Source organism: Rhipicephalus microplus, chromosome X, assembly GCF_043290135.1.
Source record: "Rhipicephalus microplus isolate Deutch F79 chromosome X, USDA_Rmic, whole genome shotgun sequence".
In the NCBI taxonomy this organism is placed as follows: Eukaryota; Metazoa; Arthropoda; class Arachnida; order Ixodida; family Ixodidae; genus Rhipicephalus; species Rhipicephalus microplus.
Window position 1 is genome coordinate 139,877,948 of NC_134710.1, and position 24,648 is coordinate 139,902,595.

The 24,648-nt window shown below is 43.3% G+C and overlaps 1 protein-coding gene and 1 long non-coding RNA gene across 2 annotated transcripts in view; one reads left to right on the forward strand and one right to left on the reverse strand.

The window, feature by feature from the left end:
- The window catches only part of LOC119176553 (regulation of nuclear pre-mRNA domain-containing protein 1B), a 35,930-nt gene extending 25,573 nt beyond the window's left edge, over positions 1-10,357 (reverse strand). Inside the window, exons 1-2 of the mRNA XM_037427903.2 lie at positions 10,070-10,357; positions 1,457-1,586 (exon numbers count right to left, since the gene is read on the reverse strand). Coding sequence (XP_037283800.1) covers positions 1,457-1,586; positions 10,070-10,220 — 281 coding nt within the window. The 5' untranslated portion in view covers positions 10,221-10,357. The remainder of the gene's footprint in view (positions 1-1,456; positions 1,587-10,069) is intronic.
- A 2,914-nt stretch (positions 10,358-13,271) lies between these two features.
- Positions 13,272-21,528, forward strand: LOC142775795 (uncharacterized). Its single transcript, XR_012887027.1, has 2 exons — positions 13,272-14,511; positions 21,379-21,528. It is a non-coding gene; the product is annotated as an uncharacterized LOC142775795 (long non-coding RNA).
- The last annotated feature ends 3,120 nt before the right edge of the window (positions 21,529-24,648 follow it).

A 24,648-nucleotide genomic window follows, 5' to 3' on the forward strand; every position in this document is an offset into this window, starting at 1 on the left:
TGCAACAACCAGCACATCGGTGAGGCCACTGATTTCAAGGAAAGAGTGCCCCCCCCCCTCATTCATTATCACCCAGAATTGACCATCTACAAAAGTTTATTTTCCTCGCCGGTAAACAAAACACGAATATGACATCAGAAAACTATGTGACCTCACATGCCCTCGCTAAACATGTGGTTTCTACAGGGCTCCGAACTGACTGGTCAAGTGTGCGTGTTCTGGTCAAAGGAAAGCTTGCATCATGCCTGCCCCTGAAATACCAGCACATGCAGACAACTGCCCACATGCTGAACAGGAGTGATGGGCTTCCAACGATGTACAGACGACCACAAAAGTTTACGGACCATGCGGGCACGTAGTCAAAAGCCTCTTCACGACATTTCCGCTACGTCAGCGGTGATCGACAGCACCGCAGTGCCAGAGACTCATCCTTTCCTTAATATGTGACCTATCTGTTTTCTGACTAAATACAAATAATTTTCACTTTCTAACACGACACGCTCTTTGGCACCTGCTTCCCCGTGCTCCTGCGTCGAGAATAGTCTATGGTCATAACTGCGATCAGTCACGATCTTAATCACAAAATGATACCCAGCTTTTGGAATGCTGTTGGAAGTACACCGCAATATATTCGATCCTGCTATGAAAATAGAAAAGTGAGTCACAGTGCACATAAGCGCTTCATGTAAAAACTGAAGTAGCAATGCAAACTGAGAGGCCTGTGCATAACGAGACCCATTTCCGGCCCAGCACTGCGGTCTATGGTAGATGGCGCAGACAGGCAGTTTGGCATGCGCTCGCGTGGTCCGCAAACTCTTGTGGTTGACTGTACTTCCGGTGCTTACATCATGTACTTAGGCGTACTTCATTTTTTTTTTTAATTTCCAGCTCGCTGTTTTCAAACAAAAAAAAAAAAGTCACAAGGTCAACAAACATACAGGCAAGGATCCCAAAGTAAAATAACTGTAGTGAGATGCTGTGCCTTTTTTATGGCTATTATATTGAACAAGGCTCCCGTAGTGGGTGCCATAATGTCAGTAAACTTTGTAATATTTTGGAAGGTGTATCCTATCGCGTCTTCACTGAGAAGCAACAGTTGCACACCGTTTTTTTTTGTTTTTTTCACACAGCTTTTAGCTGTTCATTATCGTTGCAGTCAAAGCAGTGGCTTTTTAAGCTTTGATCTATGGCAATGCTTATTTTTGTGATGATCGCACAGGCTACAGTCAGTTTCTATGACCAGGCCAGATTTTTTCGAAATTCCCCAACTTTTCCAGAAGGGTCCAAATTTTCTGACTTCCAGGTTGGTAGGCACCCTAATCTCTCACATAAACACTTGTCATATTTAAGGCTTCAGTGACAAATTTCTACCACGAGATAAAGAAAAATATTGGCTTGATAGTAGATTCCAAGTTCTCTTATTGTGACACCAAAACTACAGCAACATGAGACTTACACAGATATGTGGGCAAAGGCTTTAGCCAAAACGGTACCAAACTCCTTGGTGAATTCAGGTCCTTTCTTTTTGCTGTTCTGGATGACATCATTTGCAAGATACATAAATGTCAGCTTCCGAGGTGGTTTGGCTGAAAAAAAATTTTTCATTAGTTCAATAAGTGCTCACTTAAATTAAGCACTGAATTACAAAATCAGCTAAAATAGATGTCCTAAAAAAAGAAAAATACACCGGCACAATAGCATTCTACATGTTTTAGGATTCGAAAAGCTCAACAGAAGAAATGCACCAAAGGTGCAGACACCCACATATACATTGCTTAGCTACCGTAACCACATGAAGATATGAAAAGCATAAAACTTTAAACTGCCAGTGAACATCATAAAACTATGGGCTACAGAGTTGTCAACACAACCTGAACTAAGAAAAACTTACAAAAATAACAAAAACACCCATTATATTGTTTGTCAGATGAACTGAAACATGCAGATTCATAAAGAAAAAGTAAGTCTTGTGCTATAAGTTCGTTTTATTCATTTTGAAGACATGCTCATAAGCAGATGTTCAAAAACAGAGGTGCTCAAAAAAAAAAAAAAACACAGCTGTCTTCGTATGCTGATTAAGCTTAAGCAGAGCCTAGTATGCATTACTGCTTGCCCGATACAACAAATCAATAATATTTCATGTTTGCACTTATACATTAAATAACTTGCATTTTTTGCTGATGCTGCAGTCTCAAGAACTTTTCCTTGCCAGTGCATACCGAAGTTAGATCATTGGAGGGATACGAGGTGCATTAAAGCGGTACTGCAACACTTTCCAAAGTAATCATGAAATGATTGTAACACTGGTGTTTCATGCCTCACAAGTACATTGTAGCAAAAATTTTTGAAATCCATCAAGTACAAGCAGAGTTGCAATGATTCCTTGCACAGGAAATGTATTGCAACAGAAAATGCAATGGCTGAAGTGTAGAACTTAATAAGCATTTCCAGAATCTTCATTCAACTTGCCAGCCTTAAATGTGTTCATAGAATAACACAACCTTGCAGCTAATTAAAATTACGCCAAAAACCACAATAGGACTACGAAGAATGCCATAGTGGGCGACTATGAATTAGTATACACGACTTGGGGTTCTTTAACATGAACCTATCTAAATACACAGGAGTCGATTGATATGTGGGGTTTATTGTCCCAAAACCACCATATGATTATGAGAGATGCAAATACACAGTAGTCCTTGCATACCATCCCCAATCAAAATGTGGCCACCATGACCAGAAATTGAGCCGCCCCCCATTCCCGATTGGCTGCAAAAAAGCCTTACCTGCTAACCCCCTGCAGTGGACAATGTTTAGCAGACACAGACACGCATGTATTAGAAAAAGACAATAAGAATGTCAACTATGAAATTAAAGGTCTCATAAGGGTAGCAAAGAAAGCAAGCATAAAAATTATCGGCACAGCCTCATTAATGGCAGCACTACCCATTCATACAACCACGAGATGCAAGAGTGAAAAGTGAACTGTCTGTAAATGCAATATTTCCTGTACCTACCATTTATAAAAAGTGTTTTCAAGTTGAAGCACGTTAAAATAGTGCCACGTCTGACAAACACTAGTTACTGTTAACCACCTGGTGGCGCAGTTTGTGCGAGTGCGTGTACATGCTCGGGATACTTTCTGCGTTCCAGTAATTCGTATTTTAACGCGATGACGTTGAAGAGCTCGTTTCACAAAAATTCCGGCGTCCACATCGTTGGTTGTGGACGCCGGAATTTCATCTTATGCGTAACCAAATAATCGTCATCATCTTATGCGTAACCAAATAATCGAGAACGATGCAGATAAATTCCTGGAAGAGAGTGGAGACCGAACCAGGGTTGTTTGGGTTTAAGTGGGGATCGAACCATGGTCGTTTGAGTGGCAAGCGAATGTTCTACCACACGGGCATACCTCTGCTTGTGAAAACAGTGAAAAGAACTTCCTCTGCTTGAAAATACAGTGAAAGTAGCTGTCATGCTTCACAAACACACGCGTCCTGTATACATGTTTCCCAATGCAACATGACATATTACAGTAATGCATAGTACAAGTGTCCAATGCTAATGGGCTTCAAAATATGTGATTATCATAATGGCTCCGTGGTTGAAAGCCGGTACACCACTACAAAAGGCACACACGCTACTGCACATAATCCCTTAAAGCCACGTAGTGAGCGCACAGAAAATTCGAAAAGGTTTCATGCACACCAAGTGTTTCAAGTACACACTAGGAACAGGATGTCACTATCGTGTTTACAACTCATGAAGGCAAAGCTTTAGGGTCCCCTAATTTTTATCGCAGCACAACGCCAAGTCTACTTATATGCTGGTAGCACACTCATGAAATACTTTTTAAAAAATATCTACTTTGGGATTTCGCATGCCAAAATCATTATCTGATTATGATGCTCACCGCAGTGTGCGACTCCACATTGTTTGAATTCAGGTTCTTTGACAGGTGCTAAAGTATAATAATGCAAGCATTTCACCATCATTAAAATGAAGCCACTGGGGTAGAATTGTGCCGTAGCATTTCAGCAGCACCCTGCCAAGCTACAAGCGTTAAGCCACAAAAATTAAAGTGAAGCTTATTATCTTTAAAATATATTGCCTCCACAGTATAACGAACTTCATATCACTATGAGAAAGTAGTTCGTTTATGTTAGGGGAGAAACAGCAATAGGTCCACAAAAGGTTGCTGGTAGCAGTCCTCCCTTCTTTCAGTGTCAGGTTTTCTTTGATGGAACTGAGAATGGTGTTATACGTCACCTTTCATCGCAGATGGGCCTATCTGGATTGAATTTCTTGACTGTAACTGCTTCCTTTATGCAAGTTGCAGAAGGGAGCCAATCATTATCAAGAAATTCGATCCCTACTGGGCTTAATAGACCTTTTTCGTAATTTCTTTCTCACTATGCAGTTCGTCCTACAAATGGTAGCTAGCCTCTTACTGAAAACAACGTATTTCAGGGTCCCGTTGTATTCGCGTACTTTGGAACCCTCGTCTGTATATTTTATATTTACCCTTTTTGTCTTAATAAAACTCAACTCATTTGAGCACAGTTTGCTTGAGCTATAACATGGAAAAAGACTATGCTGTCTAGATATAGACACTGAAAACAATCAAAACAATCAAGTCCCAGCACATGCAATGGGACCTCGTCTCCGCTAGAAGCACCACCAGTGCCGCCATTAGTACGGCAAACATGTGTCGCAGAGAAGCTCATTAGCCAATTAAGAAAATCTCCATTTGCAGTCAGCAGTTTACAGTGCGACACTCATATTAGGCTTGCAAAGCCCGATCATATCTATGAGAAGTGCCAGAGCATAAAGCTGCAGATTAAGTAACAAGCTGAGGTTTTCCAACATACATCCAAATTGATTGATTGATATGTGGGGTTTAACATCCCAAAACCACCATATGATTATGAGAGACGCCGTAGTGGACGGCTCGGGAAATTTTGACCACCTTGGGTTCTTTAAAACATACATCCAAAGCTTACAAAATCTGTTTGCATCCTACACACATCACAATTGACCTAAGTGAAGAAACTATGCCGTGCAATGTGTAGTTTTTTTCTTCTTTTATTGGACATATAATAGCATAACCAAATAGTTATCAAAACAATTTGGTTTGGAATCTAGTTTATCGATGCCGGATCATTAAGAGACAAGCTGTAGTGCAGGGGTCACAAACATGCAGCCCCCACATGACCGTCTTCAAAAACGCACATACATACACACACCCGCACACACACGCACACACATTCCTTAATGAGTAATTCACGAGCTTTCAGCCCCCAATTAACAACTGCCCCATTGTCGACAGTATGTTTAAGAAAGCGTGTTTAGAACATGAGCAGTTATTTTATGCTTCACAAGAAGAGAGTTCTCAGACTTTGCTGAGTAGTACTTGCATTATTTTCTCTTCTATCGTGATTAATAACACCTCACTCAGGTAAGATACTCAGCTTTGACTGGCCTGAAGCATCTTTTTCACCATTTGCTGAAACAACTGTGGAACAAAAGCTATTTCCAAATCGAAGTCTACATTTTAGTAATTCTTAAAGACTGGTATCAACATGTTAATTTTAAAAAGACCGTTTTCATGAAATTTCTCACAAACCTAACACTCTTCATTTTGCATATTCAGCCAATGTTTTTTTGCAGGAGGTACAGCACTACAAGTACCTTGGTCATTGGATTTCGAATGACCTTAACTGGACGAGACATATTAACACTCTAATAAGCTCGTGCAATTAATAATTATTTTATCTTAGACGAGCTCTTAAGCACTCCACTCCCGCCGTTTGCCTTGTTGCATTTAATGCAATCGTTCAACCTACTTTAAATTATGCATCCATAATTTGGTACTCTTACACCAGAAAAAATAGCGAAGTGGGAAAAATTCAAAAGAGAGCTGTTAGGTTTATTTATAACAGTTTTGGTCGTACTTCAATAACATGTTTATTAGCAAAAGCTAACCTCCCAACACCTACACAAAGAAATAAAGTATCGAGATTGAAATTTTTCTTTCAGTTAGTTAAAGGTTATTTTAAGTTAGACTTATCACATATACTTCATTTGTCCACAGGATATACCACAAGGCAGAGGCACGCCTTTACAATAACCCCATTTTCCACCCGTAATAACACATTCAAGTATTCGTTCTTCCCTAGGACAATTACAGAATGGAATAACCTTAGTAACGAAATTGTTTCCCAGTCATCCTTGAACCTTTTTGCTGTGCAGCTCTAGCAGCGAGTGTCTAATTTCTATGACATGTGCTCCTGTTGTTTATTTCTATCACTGTAACCATTCTCCACTTGTGATCATCTTGAATGTAGCGCTCATTTCTCTATATGTTCTTATGCCGGTTTATTACAAACCACTGTTCTTTTTTTTTCGTTCTGAAAGTGTGTAAATGCCTTACCTGTTTTATATTTATTTGTTTGCCAATTTGTAAATTTATCAAATGTATATCCACCCTGCCAAAACCCTATGTTAGGGTTGCAGTATTCATAAATAAAAATAAATAAAACATGAGTGTCAAATCCAGGTGCCAAATTTTCTTGAGAAATGACACACTTATGCAAAATATATAAAAGGTCTATTGAAGAGCTCTCACCAGGTTTGACAATTTTGAGCTGACAAGCGCAAGGCATATACTAAGCCTTCATGATCCTGTCTGCCAGAATTAGCAATGTTGCGTGCCGTGGAAGCTAGTGTAATTTCAATTCAAGCTGAAGGGATGAAATCCACTACGCAGTCGGTAGTACTGCGAGATCGCTCCTCTACATAGACTGATTGATTGATTTGTGGGGTTTAACGTCCCAAAACCACCATTTGATTATGAGAGACGCCGTAGTGGAGGACTCCGGAAATTTCGACCACCTGGGCACCCAAATCTGAGTACACGGGCCTACAACATTTCCGCCTCCATCGGAAATGCAGCCGCCGCAGCCAGGAATCGAACCCGCGACCTGCGGGTCAGCAGCCGAGTGCCTTAGCCACTAGACCACCGCGGCGGGGCCCTCTACATAGACTCCGGTGCTATGATGTCTTCAGCTGTAGCATGTGACGCTGCAATAATTTGACACAACATTTGTAGCTTGCGTATTTTGTAACATGAATAGGTAAATTAAACTTGAGAAGGATGGCTGCTTGCTGGGCCAGTTGGTTTACAACACATGTAGCAGCGAACATAACCGGAAAAGATGACAGGGACAGAGTGTATAAAGAGCACTATTTACAGTGATGGAAGCTACGTTTTACTCTCTTGCTTTAGATGGATGATCACTGAACACTAAAATGAGCTTCTCATATTTAAAATGCCAGTACTTGTGGCATGAATGACTTAAAGTGATAAAGCTGGGCACCAAATTATAAAACTAGGCACAATCACATGAAACTGTCACCAAAGCAGCAGTTTAAAATTGGTGCGAGATGAAAGGAATATGTAATTCTCACATGTTCCAGAAATAGCCGGCATCAAAAATTAAAAGAAAGCTATTTACATAAAGAGCCAGTTCTTGTGTCATTAAGTGTGGTGAAAGTTGACATAATGGTAAGTGTAATCGGTCACACATCAAAATCGTCCGAGCAGATGTTAGTAAAGACTATGATATCAAACTATCATCACCTACGCTTCACGAAAATAATCTGCTTGTCAGGTCCATATCTACACCTAAATATAGTGCTAGAACATTTATTGCCAGCATTTCTGGCATTGTCAATATGCTAGTGTGCAGCTAGTATGTAGTTAGTGAGCAAGCTGCATACTAGCATATTACGATGATAGCATATACAGCTTGTTTTTGGTTTCATGTAGGCTTGCTGAACAATCACACATTTCAAGTTCATTGTTTTCCATTTCCCCATACCATTTTGGAACAGGTTCACAGCAGTTACTAACAAATGACACTTTGGAGCAGCATTTTTCTTTTGGGGCAGTTTTGAGCAGCACTTGCATCACTGTATTTACACTCTTTTCTCTGTTCTTTTTTCCAGTTTTGTGCACTGTTACATATGTTGAAAACTTGCAAGCAATAATAAAACTCACTTGCACATTTTCTTTTTTGAAAATTCATACTGCAAATCACCAAGATGCAAGACTAACCTGTCTCAGTTTCACATGCATTCGTATTCTTGTGCTTTGAGCATCATGCAGATGCCACCCCTTACAATAAAACTAATTTATTAGACTCATTTATTCTCCAGCGTCTAACACCGCTAGTATAACATCTATGCAAATGTCGCAGCTTTCATGCTCAGTAATAGGTTGAAACCCAAGTGGTCAGCGAGGGTACATTCACCATAGCTTGCTGAGACGAAGCAGAGAACACCGACACAACACCGCTCGCGTCTCGGGAGCTCAGGCTGATAGCACGTCATGCACTCATAACCTTGTGTGTGCATGATGTGTTCATGTGTATGTTCCCTGTAATCTTCCCGCACATGTTCAAAAAAGGGCAGGGAAATGTTATACTGGGCAAGTTTCACGAATTAAAGCTCGCCTCTTCGCATCATGGTTTTGTGCAGATTCTAAAAACATTGGTTTACTCAGCTTCTAAAGGACCAATTACAAAAATTCTTATGGCCTAATGCTTTTTGTTAAAAGCACAACAACCTCCAGTGTCAAACTAAAATTTGTTATATCACCTGGTGAGGGGCCCTTTAAATGGCAACGTTAGCCGACATTTCACTCTACCCTCCCTCCTCGCTTCAACCTTCCTCACTATCTCAGCACTTCAGAAACCTATTTCCGTGACTGCGACCTGCTAGCTGAGACGAGTCTGATACCCCTGCTGCCGTTGGAGACACCAAACAATATGATTACATATGTTTTTAAATGCACACTCAGAGACATTTTACTCTCACCAAAATTACTTTACCAGAGGCAGCTATTGTACCCACAACTATCTGTAGCAGCTACCACAGCAGTCAATAGGGCGTAATGTAGATCCAGTACTAAATTTCAAGCAGAGCAAGGAAGCATTCATAAAGGTAGCGTGTAATATGAAACGTAAAACATAGTTCCTTTTAGTAACCCCACCCCCTTTTTCTAATTTAAAACCATGGGGTTGCATGCTGTATTCCACTTAAAAGTTCAAGTTCTGTAGCCATTTTTTTTACCCAACCACGTCACCTCTCTACATTACACACTTAAGCATAAAACTCGAACAATGAACATGCAACTCGTCAGGTTATTCTCACCAGTAAACTTAACGGCTTTTTTTTTTTTTCTTTTTCTTACGAGATGGTCTGAAAAGAGAAGTGGAAGAAATAACTCCCAGGTCTCTTCCTCAGAGAAAATAAAAGTATTCTGTAAAGATGCTGACGCGCCTTCGTGTTTTCGACAAATGGAACACTGAAGAGAACGAAGTCATCTTGTGCTGCGATTCCAATAAACCTCATCCCGTTCGATGCCACTAAGGTACTCTACAGCAATTTTCGCCTTATCTACAGTGTATTTTTAAGAAATAAATCGGTCACATAGTTTACCTTAGCGCAACAGCAAGGCGCCTAGTATTGGTGTGGCTTGCGTGCCAAGATGACCCCGGATTAATTTCGACATAATCGAATAACCTAAAATAAATGTCTGCTAAAGTGAACAGGAATCTCCACTTTATGAAGTGCCACAGTTACCGTGATACCTATTAATGCTAATAAACGAAGGATCGACTTTCAGGTCACAGAACACGTTCATAACTCCATTCGCGCCTTTGCCACTGCAACACAACCCAGGCCCAAGTACGCAAATTTAAATCAAACAAAAACGCTGCTTGTAGTTCAAAAACTGCTGTTATCAGGGTGTCCGAGCCCTGTTACGAGCATCTACAAAACAAAAAGAAGAAAAAAAGAACAGCAGCGCGTTAACAGCACGGAAATACGCCGAAAAAAGTTAAATTTTTCTATCTAGACCCCGACCACAAGGTTGGAAAGCGCGAGCCGCATCCGATTCGCGATATTAATGTGCTTCAGCAGGCAGCTTACCGAAGGCTAGAACAGATCTATGGTATCCACACCGTAGCACACCAAGACAGTTTCAGAAACTGCCGCTTACCTTTCTTGAGTTCTCGTAGCCAAACATGAACGATAGTCTTGTGGTGTTTTCGATGGTGAATAAGCCACAGAGACAACGTCTGAATACTCTGCTGCGAGTTGTTTAGCTCAGCGAGCTTTCTTTCCAATGCAGACTCTGTGAATCCGGACATACTGCCGGGTTATATGATCAGCGCGATGACAACGTACACGAGCGGAAGCTTGTAGCTGCCATGTTGTTCGATGGCGATGCTAACCGAACACCTACCACGATGGCGATGCCTCGTGATTTGCACAGGTGTTCTGTGCTTGCACGTTCAGTCACAGAACACCCAAGGTTTCTAGACTAGGTAAGTTGCAAAACTGAGCGATGTTGCGCGGCGCCGCCGCTGCCAGTGACAAATGCGGCGCTGCTGTCGCATCCGGATTCACTCACTGCATGCTCGCTCACAGAACGCCTAGCGCGCTCGTGTCACTCCCGTAACCTCCATCGCCTGTGAATGTTGCAGTGCGTCGATATCTGTAGAGGCTTCTTTCTGCGTGAACAGTTTTGTGCTTCAGCGCGCCCTGTTCTGCTTTGTATGTGTTGCGTGTTTTCATCATGCCCAGATGTTGCGTTCTCGGCTGTAGAGTAGCTACAGGAGATGAGAGACACCACGACATTTGTTTTGTGCCCACGTGTACCTGAGCAGCGAGAGGTATGGTACCACGCTATTCCTCGTGCGGATAAGAAACTGCCCAGCACCTCACGTGTATGTGATGTGCACTTTCATTAGAAGGACATCCTGAAGACTTTCCCTCACGTCATATGGTAAGAAGGTACAAATCGCAAAAGGAAAGTGGAACCTCGTTGAAGGATGCGTTCCACGAATATTCCCGAATTTGCCCGCTAACATTTGTCGTGGGGCCCGCGACAAAGAAGCGAAAGCTGCTCGATAGGAGTCGGGTATTTTCCAGAATAAAATCGGCGAAAAAAAAATTGACCATCTCCGAGCACTGAGCTCGAAGACAGGGAAATAAGTCCCGACATGCCGTCAACTAGTGGCGTCATTTCGCTTCAAGACATAGAAAACGCTTGTTTGCATGCTGGCGGAAAGTTGTTGAGAATGGCGAGAAACAACACAAGACGTCTTGTCTTGTGGTGTTTCTGGGGCTCAAAGAAAAAAAAAAGACTGCTATTTGTGGATAAATGCGTTGTCGTCGCAGAAGACATGACAGTCACCATTAGCAGCAGTCACCATCTCTTAGCCAAGTTGCCTGGCAATGCAGATACCATCACCCAATGGGCCGAGCTTCTGGAGGACATAGAAAAGCTGCAACTGTGTTCATGTTGTCCCAATGCGTCAGCAGGCAGACTCGTGAGTAATGACTACGAAGTGCTCACCGATACCCCAATGTGCGGTCTCTGCTCGAAGCTTTGGCTGCAGCTGTGTTAACAGGTTTCATTAGAGAAACTCCAGAAGAAGCAGAGGGAAGACATGCTCAAGAAAATGGCCCCACGCGTAGCTTTTCGACGGTCTAAGTTGCTAAAGAATGTGACGGACATGAAAAAAAAAAGCTGACTAGATAACCAGACAAAAGCCACGAGATCGTGCCACATAGTTGTAATTTATTTTCAAGCCCGAAAAACACAGCCACAAAAGAGGATGCCAGACATTGTAATTGGGTTTTTCGCGTCTAAAAATCTATTGCGAACGTACACCAACTAGCAACAAACCGACAGACTCGTATGTTATGCTATTTATATCAAGCATTGTTTATTGTGGGCAGTTCAGAAAACCATAATTATACTGTATTTGCCCTACACCGCTAAATATTACGCAGTATTAAGTTTCTGCGGCAGCACAACAAAACTCGATAATATACTGTTGGAAAAGCTCTTTGAAAACGGCCGCCACGGCGTCTTGCCACGACGACTACGCGTTTTCGTCTGCTAGCGGAAGCTTGTTGCGCCGCCAGTGCCATCAAACCGGAAGCTGTCTTGGCGCCGTGTGACGAGTAGTCAGACGCAGGGAGTTTTGCAACTTAGCTAGTCTGACTGGGCCTCCACCCTCATTCTCCCATCTTCCTTCACTGTCTTGAAGACGCCATCCCTAACCCTGGCCACGTTAGAGTCCCCCACCACCGGGACCCTTCTACGCTCCAGTCGCTGGCTTCCTGTTTGTGATGGCGCCCCTGTTTGCTTCACCTGTTTCTCTTTCTGCCGTCTGTCCTGTATTCCTGCCCTGCTCGAAGACTGCCGCACCTCCGAGCTGCATGTTGTCGGGGCCTCCGTGCTGTGGCCAGACACTGCGGCCCCCTGACCTCCCTTCTCCCCTGTTCCTTCCCGCCTGTCACCTTCTCCGCTACCCATGCCTTCCGCCTAGCAACGCTCGGGGCCGGGGCAAAGCGCCACCAGCTCCTTTACCCGCTGCACGAGCTCGTTTCGCCCTTCCTGTTCTTTTTGAAGCTCGCCCTTCATTTGCTCTAATGGGCTGGCGGTAGCCTCCTCCCGCTCACGCGACGCTCCGAGCTGTTTTGTCCTCTGCTATCTCTGCTCCTAGCTGTTCTATTCTCTGCTCCCCTTCCGTCCTAAGCGCCCCCTGAAGCCCCTCGATGCTAGCCTCCGTGCGCTGCACGGCCGCCTTCAGTGCCTCGCACAGCCTGCACACGAAGCTCGCCTTCTGCGCGTCAGCCAAACTCGTGAATGCTGTCTCACCTAAGTAGCACCAGCACTTGCATTCTTCGCACTGCACCAGCTCACTCTCGCTCGTGGTTTTCCTAGCCTCTTTAGCCATCGCCCGCCCGACCATCGGACCCAGCGCCCGACAGCCCTACGTTCAACCCTAATCCCGCTATCCAGCCGCCTCCGTTAACTCTTCTGCCTCAACAACTGTTTGAAGCTGCCGCCTACACCACAAAAATATGAGTTCAATTTCGCTAGTAGCCGCTCACTAGATCCCCTTCGTGTTCGGCTCTAGCTGTTTAACAACTAACCGGGCGCCCCGAACTGCTTCAAAACAGCCGCCTACCCCGTTCACGTGGTCAACGTCACTACAACGTTGCCCGTGTCCCACACCAACGCCTCCCACGGAGGAAGGAAAATGTTCCTCCGTGAACGCCTCCTATATACTTTCAGTGCCTAAAAGAAGGCCCTCTCACGGCCGTCGGCGCTAGTGTTTCCCCGATCGCCGCTAATGGGTAGTGGCGCTGTGTAAACATGTGAGCGGTACTCCCTTCGCTGTGCTGCACGTGGTGATGCGTTCTTCAAGTTGCATGCTGTCGTATATTGATTCACGTTTCTCTCTTTTTTTAAGTGTGAATACACTTTATAAGCGACCCCAAACCATTCGGCAATGGCTGCTGCGCCGCGCGGCGCTCCAGCCATCCCCACACAGAACTGGCTGCTGCGCCGCACGGAAGTGACGTCACGAAAATTGTCATGACATACGTCGTTTCCGATTTAGCGCGTTGTTCGAATTTACCGAATCGGAACGTGGCTCAGCTGGCCAGCAGACGCTCACTTGCTGCTGCTGCTGCTGGAGTACGGCTGGTTGCTGCTTCTGCGAGCTGTCTACAGGCCTTGTTCTGCTACATATTCGCAAGCCTCGAACATCATCTTCATCTAAGCTCAACCGCTTATTTTCACTGCTATTTTATATTTACTAACGTTGTTTATATCCATCCCAATACGTATTTTTGTGATTTTTCGCGTATAGGCTGATTTAGCAGTATCTGTGCGTGGCCCTTTCTTTGGTCATCCGTGTTAACGTGCTTCGTATCTGTGTCGTAGTGCATTTGCGTAGTTGACAGCCGTGTTTTAGACTAAATATTCACTTTCTTGTTTCTTTTTTTTTTTCATGGTGTAATTCTGAATTGAAAGTGTGCGCAACATGACGCGTGTGTTAGTAGCGGGCGATTCAATGGTGAAATACGTCGACCAGTATTTCCCATCGCGCCGTGGCTTGTCTGTTAGCGTTGCCGCACACAGAGGAATAAGGATTGAGCACTTGCTCTCAATGATTGCTGACAAGCTGGGCAGTTTTGATGTTGTCATTGTACATGTTGGCACGAACAACACTGTTGACAGTGTCAACATGTGCATGGACAAATATCGCCAGCTCGCTCAGGGAATCATCGAAAGCAATCCCACGTTGCATGTAGCTTTTTCTGCCATTCTTCCTCGGGGGCAGAATCGGTACCGCCAAGGGGAAGAACAGTTGTGTGATGTTTGTCATTTGAATGACCACTAGAGGAATGTGAATGCCGCACTCGCACAGCTTTGCCTGGAGAGGGGCTTCACTATCCTGGATAGTCTTGTGGACAGCTGGCCTGGATTCCTGAGCAGGGATGGTGTCCACCCCAGCCAGCTTGGCAACAAGGTGCTGGCAGACTTCCTGTACCGTGAGGCCTGTGCCTTGTCCACCCAACTAGAGAGGAGACACATCCAACAGTCCTACAAGGAGTCCAAGGCATCTGCATGGAGTGGGTGGGCTCCGCAGGAGCACTTTTCCATCAACTTGGAAGTCGATTTTCCAGCACTTGGTATGCATGCAGTTCAATATTCTCCAGCAGTAGGTGGACCTTCAATATTCTCCAGCAGTAGGGAGCTGCACCAGCTCCTGTCTGGAAAACCAGCAGTGCTCTCATGCAGAGACACGACACTGACCAACTGGCCAGTACCATTCATGGTATTGGCTTTACGCTCGTTGGCGGTGTCCGCGTTCGCTGCAAGGGAAGCAAGGCTTGGTGGACCTGGGACAGCCTGCCTTCCCCCATTTTCCATGGCACAAGTGTACCATGCAAGGGAAACACTGGGGAGAGGCCTATTCAGCCAATGATCCCTAGTCGAGGTGCAAGCACCACTTGTGACAGGAAAATAAGGAGAGCCTCACAGGAGCATGAGAGTGCTCTTGTGCGCTCTTCTGTGGGGGAAGAGGAGGCCAGTGCTGGAAAAGCAGCTGTGCCACAGGCTGTCGGCCAGTGTGGCGACAGTGAGTGGAAACTGGTGCAGTCAAAGAAGAGCCGGCGGAAGGCTGCGGCACTGCACAAGCAAGAACAGAGCTCTAAACTGTGTGCAGACAGTGAAGGCAAAGTTCTTGCTGTGACAGCTGCCAAGTCCATCAGGTCCACTTCACCTATGACAGCAGTTGTGAGCCAGAAACAGATTCAGTCTGCTTCTTCCGCTGTCTGTGGTAGAAAGCCTGAAGGACGAGCCAGTGTCTCGCACAACGTCATTCGTGATAGTTTTAAAAAGGTGCAGCGTGTTCCTAGCAAGCAGTTGAAAGGCTGCTCAGTTAGTTCCGCGACTCACTGTGAATCTGTCACGAATGACGCTGTGAACGAGGTTTCTGTCTGCAAAAGCCATCTACCAGTACTGACTCGGGATTGCATGCGAATTGAGCGCGATCCTGGCACAGAGGCTGGTGACCCTATGGAAGCTGGGTGCACTGCAGCTGTGCAGTACAAGTATTGTGAGGCTGCTTTGACATCCAGAAGCAGGCCTGTCAGCCTTGGTGCCCAGGCTATTTGTGTAAACACTGGTGCCAACCCAACCGTCCTCAATAACCCAGTAAATACACTATATGGTGGGGGTAGCAAAGTTTATTTAAATGCAACATTTGATAACTTTCCTTCTTTTAAGAAAAGCTTTGATGAGTGGTGCAGGGAGGGCAGGCATGTAGTCATGATAAATAAGAGTAATAAAAGTCCATTCACATCAGAAGATAAGGACTTCGAGTATATTAGGATTAAATATAGCTGCATTCACGGTCGCACAATAAAGCCCAGGGGGATAGGAAAGCGACCAAAGCAAGCTTACAATGGTACTGGCTGTGAAATGACAGTATCGGTAAGCCTATGTAAATTGCCTACTCTGCACTACAAGATAACTAAACTACAAGCTAAGCATAACCATCCCACAGAATATTATGATTTGTATCCTCAGAAGAGGCTCCTGAATCATGGAGAAAAAGAAGAATTCTTTGACTTAGCTAAATGTAATATTGGCGCAAAGGATTTTAAAAACTTGGTCGAGCAAAAAACTGGTAAGAAGTTAACTACAAAGGACATTAATAATTACAAGCAACGATTTTCTATTCCTATCCACAATGAGCAGGCTCATGGTGAAATGGTTTTAGAGAAGGTAGAGACCTTGCTAAAAAATAATCCAAACTGGGTTATTCACTATGAAATGAATCAAAATAATAACCTGCAATTCATACTTCTTCAAACAACGCACATGCGTGAGATTTTGAAAAAGTATCCAGAGATTCTATTTATTGATGGAACGTATAAAGTGAATATTGAGGGTTATATTCTTTACTCTATATTAGTTCAAGATGGTCGTGGTCGTGGGAGACCTGTGTGTTATGCCTTCTTACGAAATGAGACGACAAATTGTTGAGCCCATGTTCACAAAGTTTGTAGATTTCAACCCATTTGTTGTGTCTGCTTGCAAAGTAGTGATGATTGATAAAGATCTCAATGAACTGCGCATTTTAACCAATATTCTTCCTAATTCTAACATACTTTTGTGTACGTGGCATGTGTTGCATTGTTTCCAGCAAAAGGTTAATGAAAAAGCTAGACAGCAACGTGATCAGTTGGTTCCTCTCTTAAAAAGCTTAGTTTATTCCCCCACTGAGCAAGACTACTTCGATAAGCTTGCTAACCTCCAAGCTATGACTTGCACAGATTTCATTTCTTACTATATGCATAACTGGAACTTGTGTAAGGAAATGTGGGTACATGCATATCGGCAAGCCCTTCCTACATTTGGTAATAATACTAATAATCGCATTGAGTGCCACAATCAAAAGATTAAAAATTATCTCTCTTCAAGCATGCATTTGGTTCAAGCAATAGAAGCATTGGTAGGTTACATTGATAATGATTCTTTATCTCTACAGTTCTCTAAGCTTAAAGAAATGAAGCTGAACCTAAACATAAATGATTTCAATGACCCATTTCAGCTAGAATTGTCCCGTAATTGCACTTCTGAGGCTACAAGTAAAGTACTAGAGCAGTATGAGAAGTTTAAAAATGTAAGTTATCAAGTCACTTCCACTCCTAATTCTTATGTTGTAGTTTCACCAAGATCACAGTACAGTGTTTCATTGTGCTTGGCTTCTTGCACATGTGCTTTTTATAACCAGTACACTCTGCCTTGTGCACATATTTTAGCAGTGCGTGACTTTACTAAGCAAGATCTTTTCGACAAGGCTTGCACACCAGACAGGTGGTGCAAGGATCATTTCCTGAGTGACAGCTGCACAACCACTAGTGCCACACCAGTGGTAACAAGCAGCATTCAGTCACCACCCTGTGTGAAGCTTGACACTGCACAAGAGAAGTATACTTATGCTTATAAGAGTCTTTGCGAAATGTCAAAAACCGTGGCTAACGTATTATCTAATTGTGGTGAGAAGGAGTTAATGGAAAAACTTTCGTCCTGCGAGGCTTTCTTCAGAAATTTAACCACATTTCCTCGTAACCAAACTTCAGCAGCCATAAAGGCTGCACCAGCTCAGTTAGCACAAACTACTGCCACAAGTTATCTTGGGCATTCTAACAGTACAAAACTTGTGGTACCTTTGGTTAAAGCAAGAAGGGGGCGGCCAAAAAAAGTGAGAGCTGTCAAGCGTAAATTTTTCCCAAATCAAGTAAAAAAGGTAGGCCTTGCAACTGTTAAAGTAGACATGCTAAATGTCTACAAACGGTATTCTCTTTCAGATGCAGATTTAAATGTTCTGGTACAGGGCACCTCCATATCAGATAGCGTAATCAATGTCGCACAGTATTTAATTCAGAAAAAGTATCCTACTTGTGTCGGCTTTCAAGATGTCTTACTGGGCCGATGTTTACAATTCACTCAAATCAAAGGCCCTTTCGTTCAAATCTTGCATGTTCAGAACCCCAATTATTGGCTTACAGTAACAAATGTTGGTGCGGACAAAAACACAGTCTTCATATATGATTCAATTGATCAAGATACCCCTCCTGACGCTGTTAGGCAAATCTGTCATATTCTAAAATTACAATCGCCAACATTAACCATTCAAACAATGAAGGCACAAAACCAGTGCAACACACTTGACTGTGGCTTGTTTGCAATTGCCAACATGTATTATATAGCGTCAGGCAGAAAACCAGAAACTTTGAACCTTAACCAAGTTATGCTACGCAAACATTTGCTGCAATGCATACAGAATGGTATGATCGAAGACTTTCCCCTCATAAACTCCATGGCTGCTCGCGTACAGCCAAGAGATAGTATTTACAAGTTACATTGTGTCTGCCGGCAACCACAATATAGTGGGGTAGTATTGGACATTACTTGTGCAAGTTGTTCAAGAGGATTTCACGGAGCTTGTCTCGGCTCTTTAGCAGCTAACTTGGACAAAAAAGTATTCGTCTGTTCTCAGTCATGTTTGCTGGTTGCCAAGGAAAAGATACATTCTTCTAATTAATAATAGCATTCCATTTTGGTGTAGACATATGGCAAAATTTCTAAGCATTCTTCATGTCTCCTCGTCTAATTTTTGCTTTTCTTTAAAGGGGCACTCACCGGGTTTGGCGATTTTGAGCTGACAAGTGCAATGCGTACATCGGGAGTTTATGGTCACGTCTGCCAAACATAGCAACTCTATGCGATGCGGAAATGGGTCAAATTTCAAAACAAACGCTTCTCCCCCTTTTTTGGGGGGGGTCGCGCCCCCAGAGAAGGAGGTTATGATGTGCAAGTATGAATCGCCCTACATACACAGCAGTGCAGTGACGTTGGTCCTATATGTATACGACTGTGCTCTGACGCTGCCAACAGTGGCACGTGACATGACGGAAATTATTTAACGTGACATGCGTAGTTAATGTAATTTGTTGCTTGAAGAGATTAATAAAACTTGGGATACATATTGAGACGCAATAGAAGAATGCGTTTGTCTTTTGCATTTTTTCCCCGTGAATTCCAACGAGATGCCGAGCTAATGTGCTGGCGTTTCGCATGCGTTTGTGTCTCCGCGGTTACTGCATCAAGCAGACTCCTGTCCTGGAAAAGAAATTAATGGTCCTGCGCATTCGAGCACTCATTATGCTCATCTTTTCAACCGCATCAAAGCCAGCGTTTCCAAACAATGTCGCAAAAACAGGCAGTAGACACAATACAATGCTGGTCAACAAAAAAACACCGCTCGCGCGCTCGAGGGTTGGGCTTGTTTGAGCACGTCATGTGCACGTGACCTCTTGGTTGGATGCTGGAGAGGGTAGGAAAGAGATTTGGCTTGTGAAGGCTACACGGGGGAGTGGCAAGGGTTTTGAGCTTGCCTCCTTTCATCCTTGTTTCCTGCTGTTAAAAAAAGAAGAAACTGTTTTCTCAGCTCGTAATGAACCGATTGAAAAACCTTTTGTGGTATAATGCTCTCCGTTAGATACACAACTTCCACAGTTTGTTATGGGACCTGGTGAGTGGCCCTTTAGGGACTGACTTCAGGGATCGAAAGTATGAAGTTAGGCATGTTGGTAATGCATAACGGATCACATAGCACAAAAATTTGACCCAGGACAAGAGAAGGAACAAACACGAGTGCTCACTTCCAAGAAGATTTATCTTGAAGAGCAAACACATATATACTCCTGAAATGTGAAAATCAGGCAAATCATTCAAGACGCCCACAACTGCCATGCGCAAATAAATATCTTACATTTTCAAAAAAGACAATTTGACAAAGCCCGAGACATAGTGCTGATGCAGTTCAGCTCTAGTCTACAAATCCTCTTTGCCTCGATAATTTCTCTTGTCATTTTATTTGTTGTTTTTTCTTCCAGCAATAATGATGTCCCGCAAAATCATTTTGCAGCCACACGTGCTGCAATAAACACCCTTGTAACCTCAAGAATGGTCGCAATCGTTTCTTGGCCTTGCACTGTAGCAGGTGTGGCTCCAAACCACTTTTGTGTGACACCATTATCATTGGGAAAAAAAAAACTACAAGAGAAATTGTCGTGGTGAAAAAGATTTGTAGACTAGAGCTGAACTGCATCAGTACTTTCTCTCACTCTGTCTCTAGGGATTTGTCAAAACGAATTGTCTTTGCTGAGGATGTAAGGTTTTCGTGCATGGCAGTTGTGGGCTTTTTGAATGATTTGTCTATTTTTTGCATTTCAAGAGTATATATGTTTGCTCTTCAAGATAAATCTTGTTGGAGGTGAGCACTCGTCTTTGTTCCTTCTCTTGTTCTGGGTCAAATTTTCACATTATGTGATGAGTTAACTTTCTGCATGCACCACCTTATTTTTTTTCCTTGTTGTAAGCTAGTGGTGGAGCGTTAACTAGAAGTACATAAAAACATTGCCAAATGTATGTTACCCCAACGAACCAAATTCCCTTGTTGAGGCAATCCTTTCTGTGGCATTCCTTCTTTATTGACTTCTCATCACGTCAAACCTCACACCTGTCTCTTTCATAAAAGTTCTAGAACTAGTTCTTGCTTTGTTTTGTTTTTTTGCCAAAAGTAGAAAACTTCCCTTTGTTGAGCAAATTTTCCTGAACTAAAATATATTCATATCTAATGCACGGAATAAAAAATAAAAAACAAGAAAATTTATAGGCTGATCACTAAATGTCAATTGAATAAGGATTTCGGAAATACTACCATGAATGGCACACAGCAAATACTCATGCATGCAGCCTTTTAGGATGTGCAGCTGTAAACTGCAAACAAAAAGTATCAGATATTGTATATGATTTGCTTTTTTTTCTTTTCAGCAACAGTAACTTGCCCTTTAAGAGAAAAATATGAATATAAAATTTTCAAAAATAGTCATTTTTGAAAACCTGTCAATATATCAAAATGGTTTAGTTGATTCATGATTATGCAAGCAGTTCTTGCATGCCTGTGGCACTGGGATTGTTAATGTAGGCAGGCTGAGTTTGTAATGCTCTAAAGCCTCAGCATTTTAGTGTTATATTACAATATAACATTCAAATATTTTATGAATGCAACTATGAAATTTGCTCACAATGAGTTTGCTACAAATTAAGCAACCAAAGTCTGTGTATATATTGCCCACATTAAGGTCACACTGCCACAAGTCTCTAGGCGGAGCCTGACCGCTACAGAGCGCGTTCTTGGGTGGCGGATAGAGAAAAGTCTTGCAATGAAGTGATGCTAAGCAGCTTCTATTAATAAACAAGACTGGCACTTGTGCCCGCGGACCAACAGGCAGAAAATACATATGACAACAGGAGTCTTTTCACTGCTGTGGTGGGCAAGTTGAAAGTTTCAGGTGCCATTTTTTAAACTCTTTGATTTATCTGTTGTTTTTTTCGTCTGTTTTCTTCATCTTGTACAGGTCCAGTACATTGTGGACTCACCCTGTTGTCAAGTCATCAGGAAGTTGGATGATGCTGTCTTCTTCTAGCTAAATTATGCAACTACTAAGAAGGGGATCAGAATTCTATTTTGTAGCAGTTATTTTACAAATAAATGTTAGTAAAATTTTTCTTGGTTGTAGTAGTGTCATTGTGTACTCACGGACCATAACATTACATAAGACAGGAATTCAAGTGCACAGCAAAAAAGTGCTGCTATGAGCACCTGTTATCAACATCAGCTGGTCATTCTTAATTTTGGTCTTTTATTTATCGCACATCGAGTAGCCGCAATTGCTTGGTTTACAGGCTGAGAGAAAATTTAGCTCCCTTTCTTACACGCCAAAGGTTGCTGGCAGTGAAACAGCGTTGTCAGCATTTTGATAGATACTTTGAAAATGAACGTGAAAACGACGGAGGGACAAGACAAAGGCGAAGTACTGAGTCTTTCTAATCTCGTGTCTCCGTCGTGTTCGTGGGCGTTTTCCAAAAATGCATAGTTTCCAACTCGACCTTACTGATATATTGTGAAAACTTTATGAAAACATGAATCCCCGAAGTTAAGTATAAAAATTTCACATAGAATGCATCACTTCTAGCGTCAACAGTTGAGCTATTACAAAACTTTGATAAGTCGCAAGGCACGTAAAAGCAAGTATGGTCAAGCTTCACTGCCTTGTGAAAGCACTGCGGTAAAGCCAGCGTGAGCAGAAGAGCATTACATGATACGAAATGAACGCATGCACAGGCCACTTGTGCATCAAACAAAAATAAGAATTTGCGACTGCTCAGGCCAAGTATGCATCTTGGCACGTCCGTTTCAGGCAAACAAAAGGACAAATACCAAACTATGATCAAGCTTCACTGCATGGAAAAAGCACTGCGGTAAAGCCAGCGTGAGCAGAAGAGCATTACATGACACGAAATGAACGCATGCACAGGCCACTTGTGCATCAAACAAAAATAAGCATTTGCGACTGCTCAAGCCAAGTATGCATCTTGGCGAGTCCTTTTCAAACAGACAAAAAGACAATTACCAAAAGATGATTAAGCTTCACTGCATGGAAAAAGCACTGCGGTAAAGCCAGCGTGAGCAGAAGAGCATTACATGATACGAAATGAACGCACGCACAGGCCACTTGTGCATCAAACAAATATAAGCATTTGCGACTGCTCAGGCCAAATATGCATCTTGGCACGTCCGTTTCAGGCAAACAAAAGGACAAATACCAAACTATGATCAAGCTTCACTGCATAGAAAAAGCACTGCGGTAAAGCCAGCGTGAGCAGAAGAGCATTACATGATACGAAATGAGCGCATGTACAGGCCACTTGTGCATCAAACAAAAATAAGCATTTGCGACTGCTCAGGCCAAGTATGCATCTTGGCGAGTCCTTTTCAAACAGACAAAAAGACAATTACCAAAAGATGATTACGCTTCACTGCATTGCGAAAGCGTTGCGGTAAAGCCTATAAGTAAATGATGTGCAGCAATCAAAGGATATATGCCTTATTCGTCGTACGCACCTGTTGGTGTATTAAAGCTGCTCACATTTGACAGGCTATTATGTGAGTGAGAGGCAATACCTGATGTGATAATAGCTGTTACATTTCTTTAATTGCTCACTTTGGGAACTATAGCTGGTTGATCGCAAGTTGAATTTGCATGAGTCCTTGAGTAACTTAGCCACGTGCCATCTTCGCACATGATGTCTTAGCTGTCACCGAGTTATATAGATACATTGACGTGGCGTGGCTTTGATTGCGCGCGCAGTGCTGTTTAGGTTAACTGCTGCAGATGGGGAATAAATATTTAAAATCTCGTGGTACGCGATGCATTTGGTAAGGCATGCAGGGCTTATTCCTAATGTACGGCTCCTGCTTACGAGCTGCGCAGTCTGCGATCTGCGCCGATAGACAAACTGATGGTGGAAGAAAAATTGCTCTCTCCCACTAAAGGGAACCATGCATACGTGTGAAGCAGCGGGCGCTAACGCTTACACAGGCGGCGCCGTGGACGCTGGCTCTCATCGTGGCGTTGCGCAGGAGATCAACCTGGGGACGAGGCGCTAAGCACGCAGTGATGGACCGGTGTTTCTTTCTGTAACATGCCAATCACTGCTAATGGGTGAGAGACACAAGACTCTTATTAAATGCAGAGACCCTCAGTGCATTTTTAACTAAGTATAACACGCACTCTGCTCATTTTCATTGTTCAACAACGCACAAGAGAAATCTATCACCAGCACTACCTTGGAGGTCAATATCCAGTGCCTAATACGGGGTGGCCAGTGAACGGTTGGGCAGTGCTAGCAGTCATTTTTTTTTTTTTTATCAAGGAACTCGCTATCAGATGCTGCTTGCGTCGATGGTGCGAGTCGAGAGAAGGGGGAGTGTAGAAGAAAATAGAGACGGGGAGGGGACGCGCATGCGCAGCAAGGGTGGTCACGCCGCACACAGCATTGAACTCGACCATAACACGCTTGGCATCTAAAGTGGCCCCAGTGTACGAGAGAAAATTGCTGGATCTGCAGTCGAAGATTTTCCGCCAAGGAAATGTAGGCTGCAGACTCTAGATCACATTACCGGCTGCCATTTTGTTCAGCACATTAAAAGTATCAGTTAATTTACATGGAGCATACTACGAACTATAGCTACATGTACTTTATAAATGTACCCGCAAAATCACCTGTAAATTTACACGGTGGACACTAATCCAGAGTTCCCGCCTGTTTCTGAAGCATTGTTACAGCAGAACACTGAAAAACATTGCTGCAGGTGCATATATATATGTAACGTAAGAAGGTAGCGATAGTTAGGAGTTAGTAGTAGAGGTCGAGAAGGAAGAAGTGAAAATGGAATAAACACAGAGTATGAGCCAGGCCACGTCTCCGATTCATCATAGCGTCACACAAGTCGACAGGATAGAGACCTGCCTGCCCCTTCATCAGTCGCTCAGCATCGACGCAGTTCTACAGAAGACACCCTGCCCATACGTTGACTACCGAATCATCGCCTAGAAGGACAACGACCAGCACCATGACAGAACCATCGGCTGACCTCGACATCCCCAAGTACACCGGATCAGTGGACGACGGACCCGTACAGGACTGGTTCAACCTATTCGAGGTCCACGCCGCCGCTGCATCCTGGTCGGAACGGGAGATGGTTACGAACTTCAGCGACTACGTCACTGGTGAGGCATTCAAATTTTACCTGATTCACATTTTCGAGAACGACGAGTCATGGC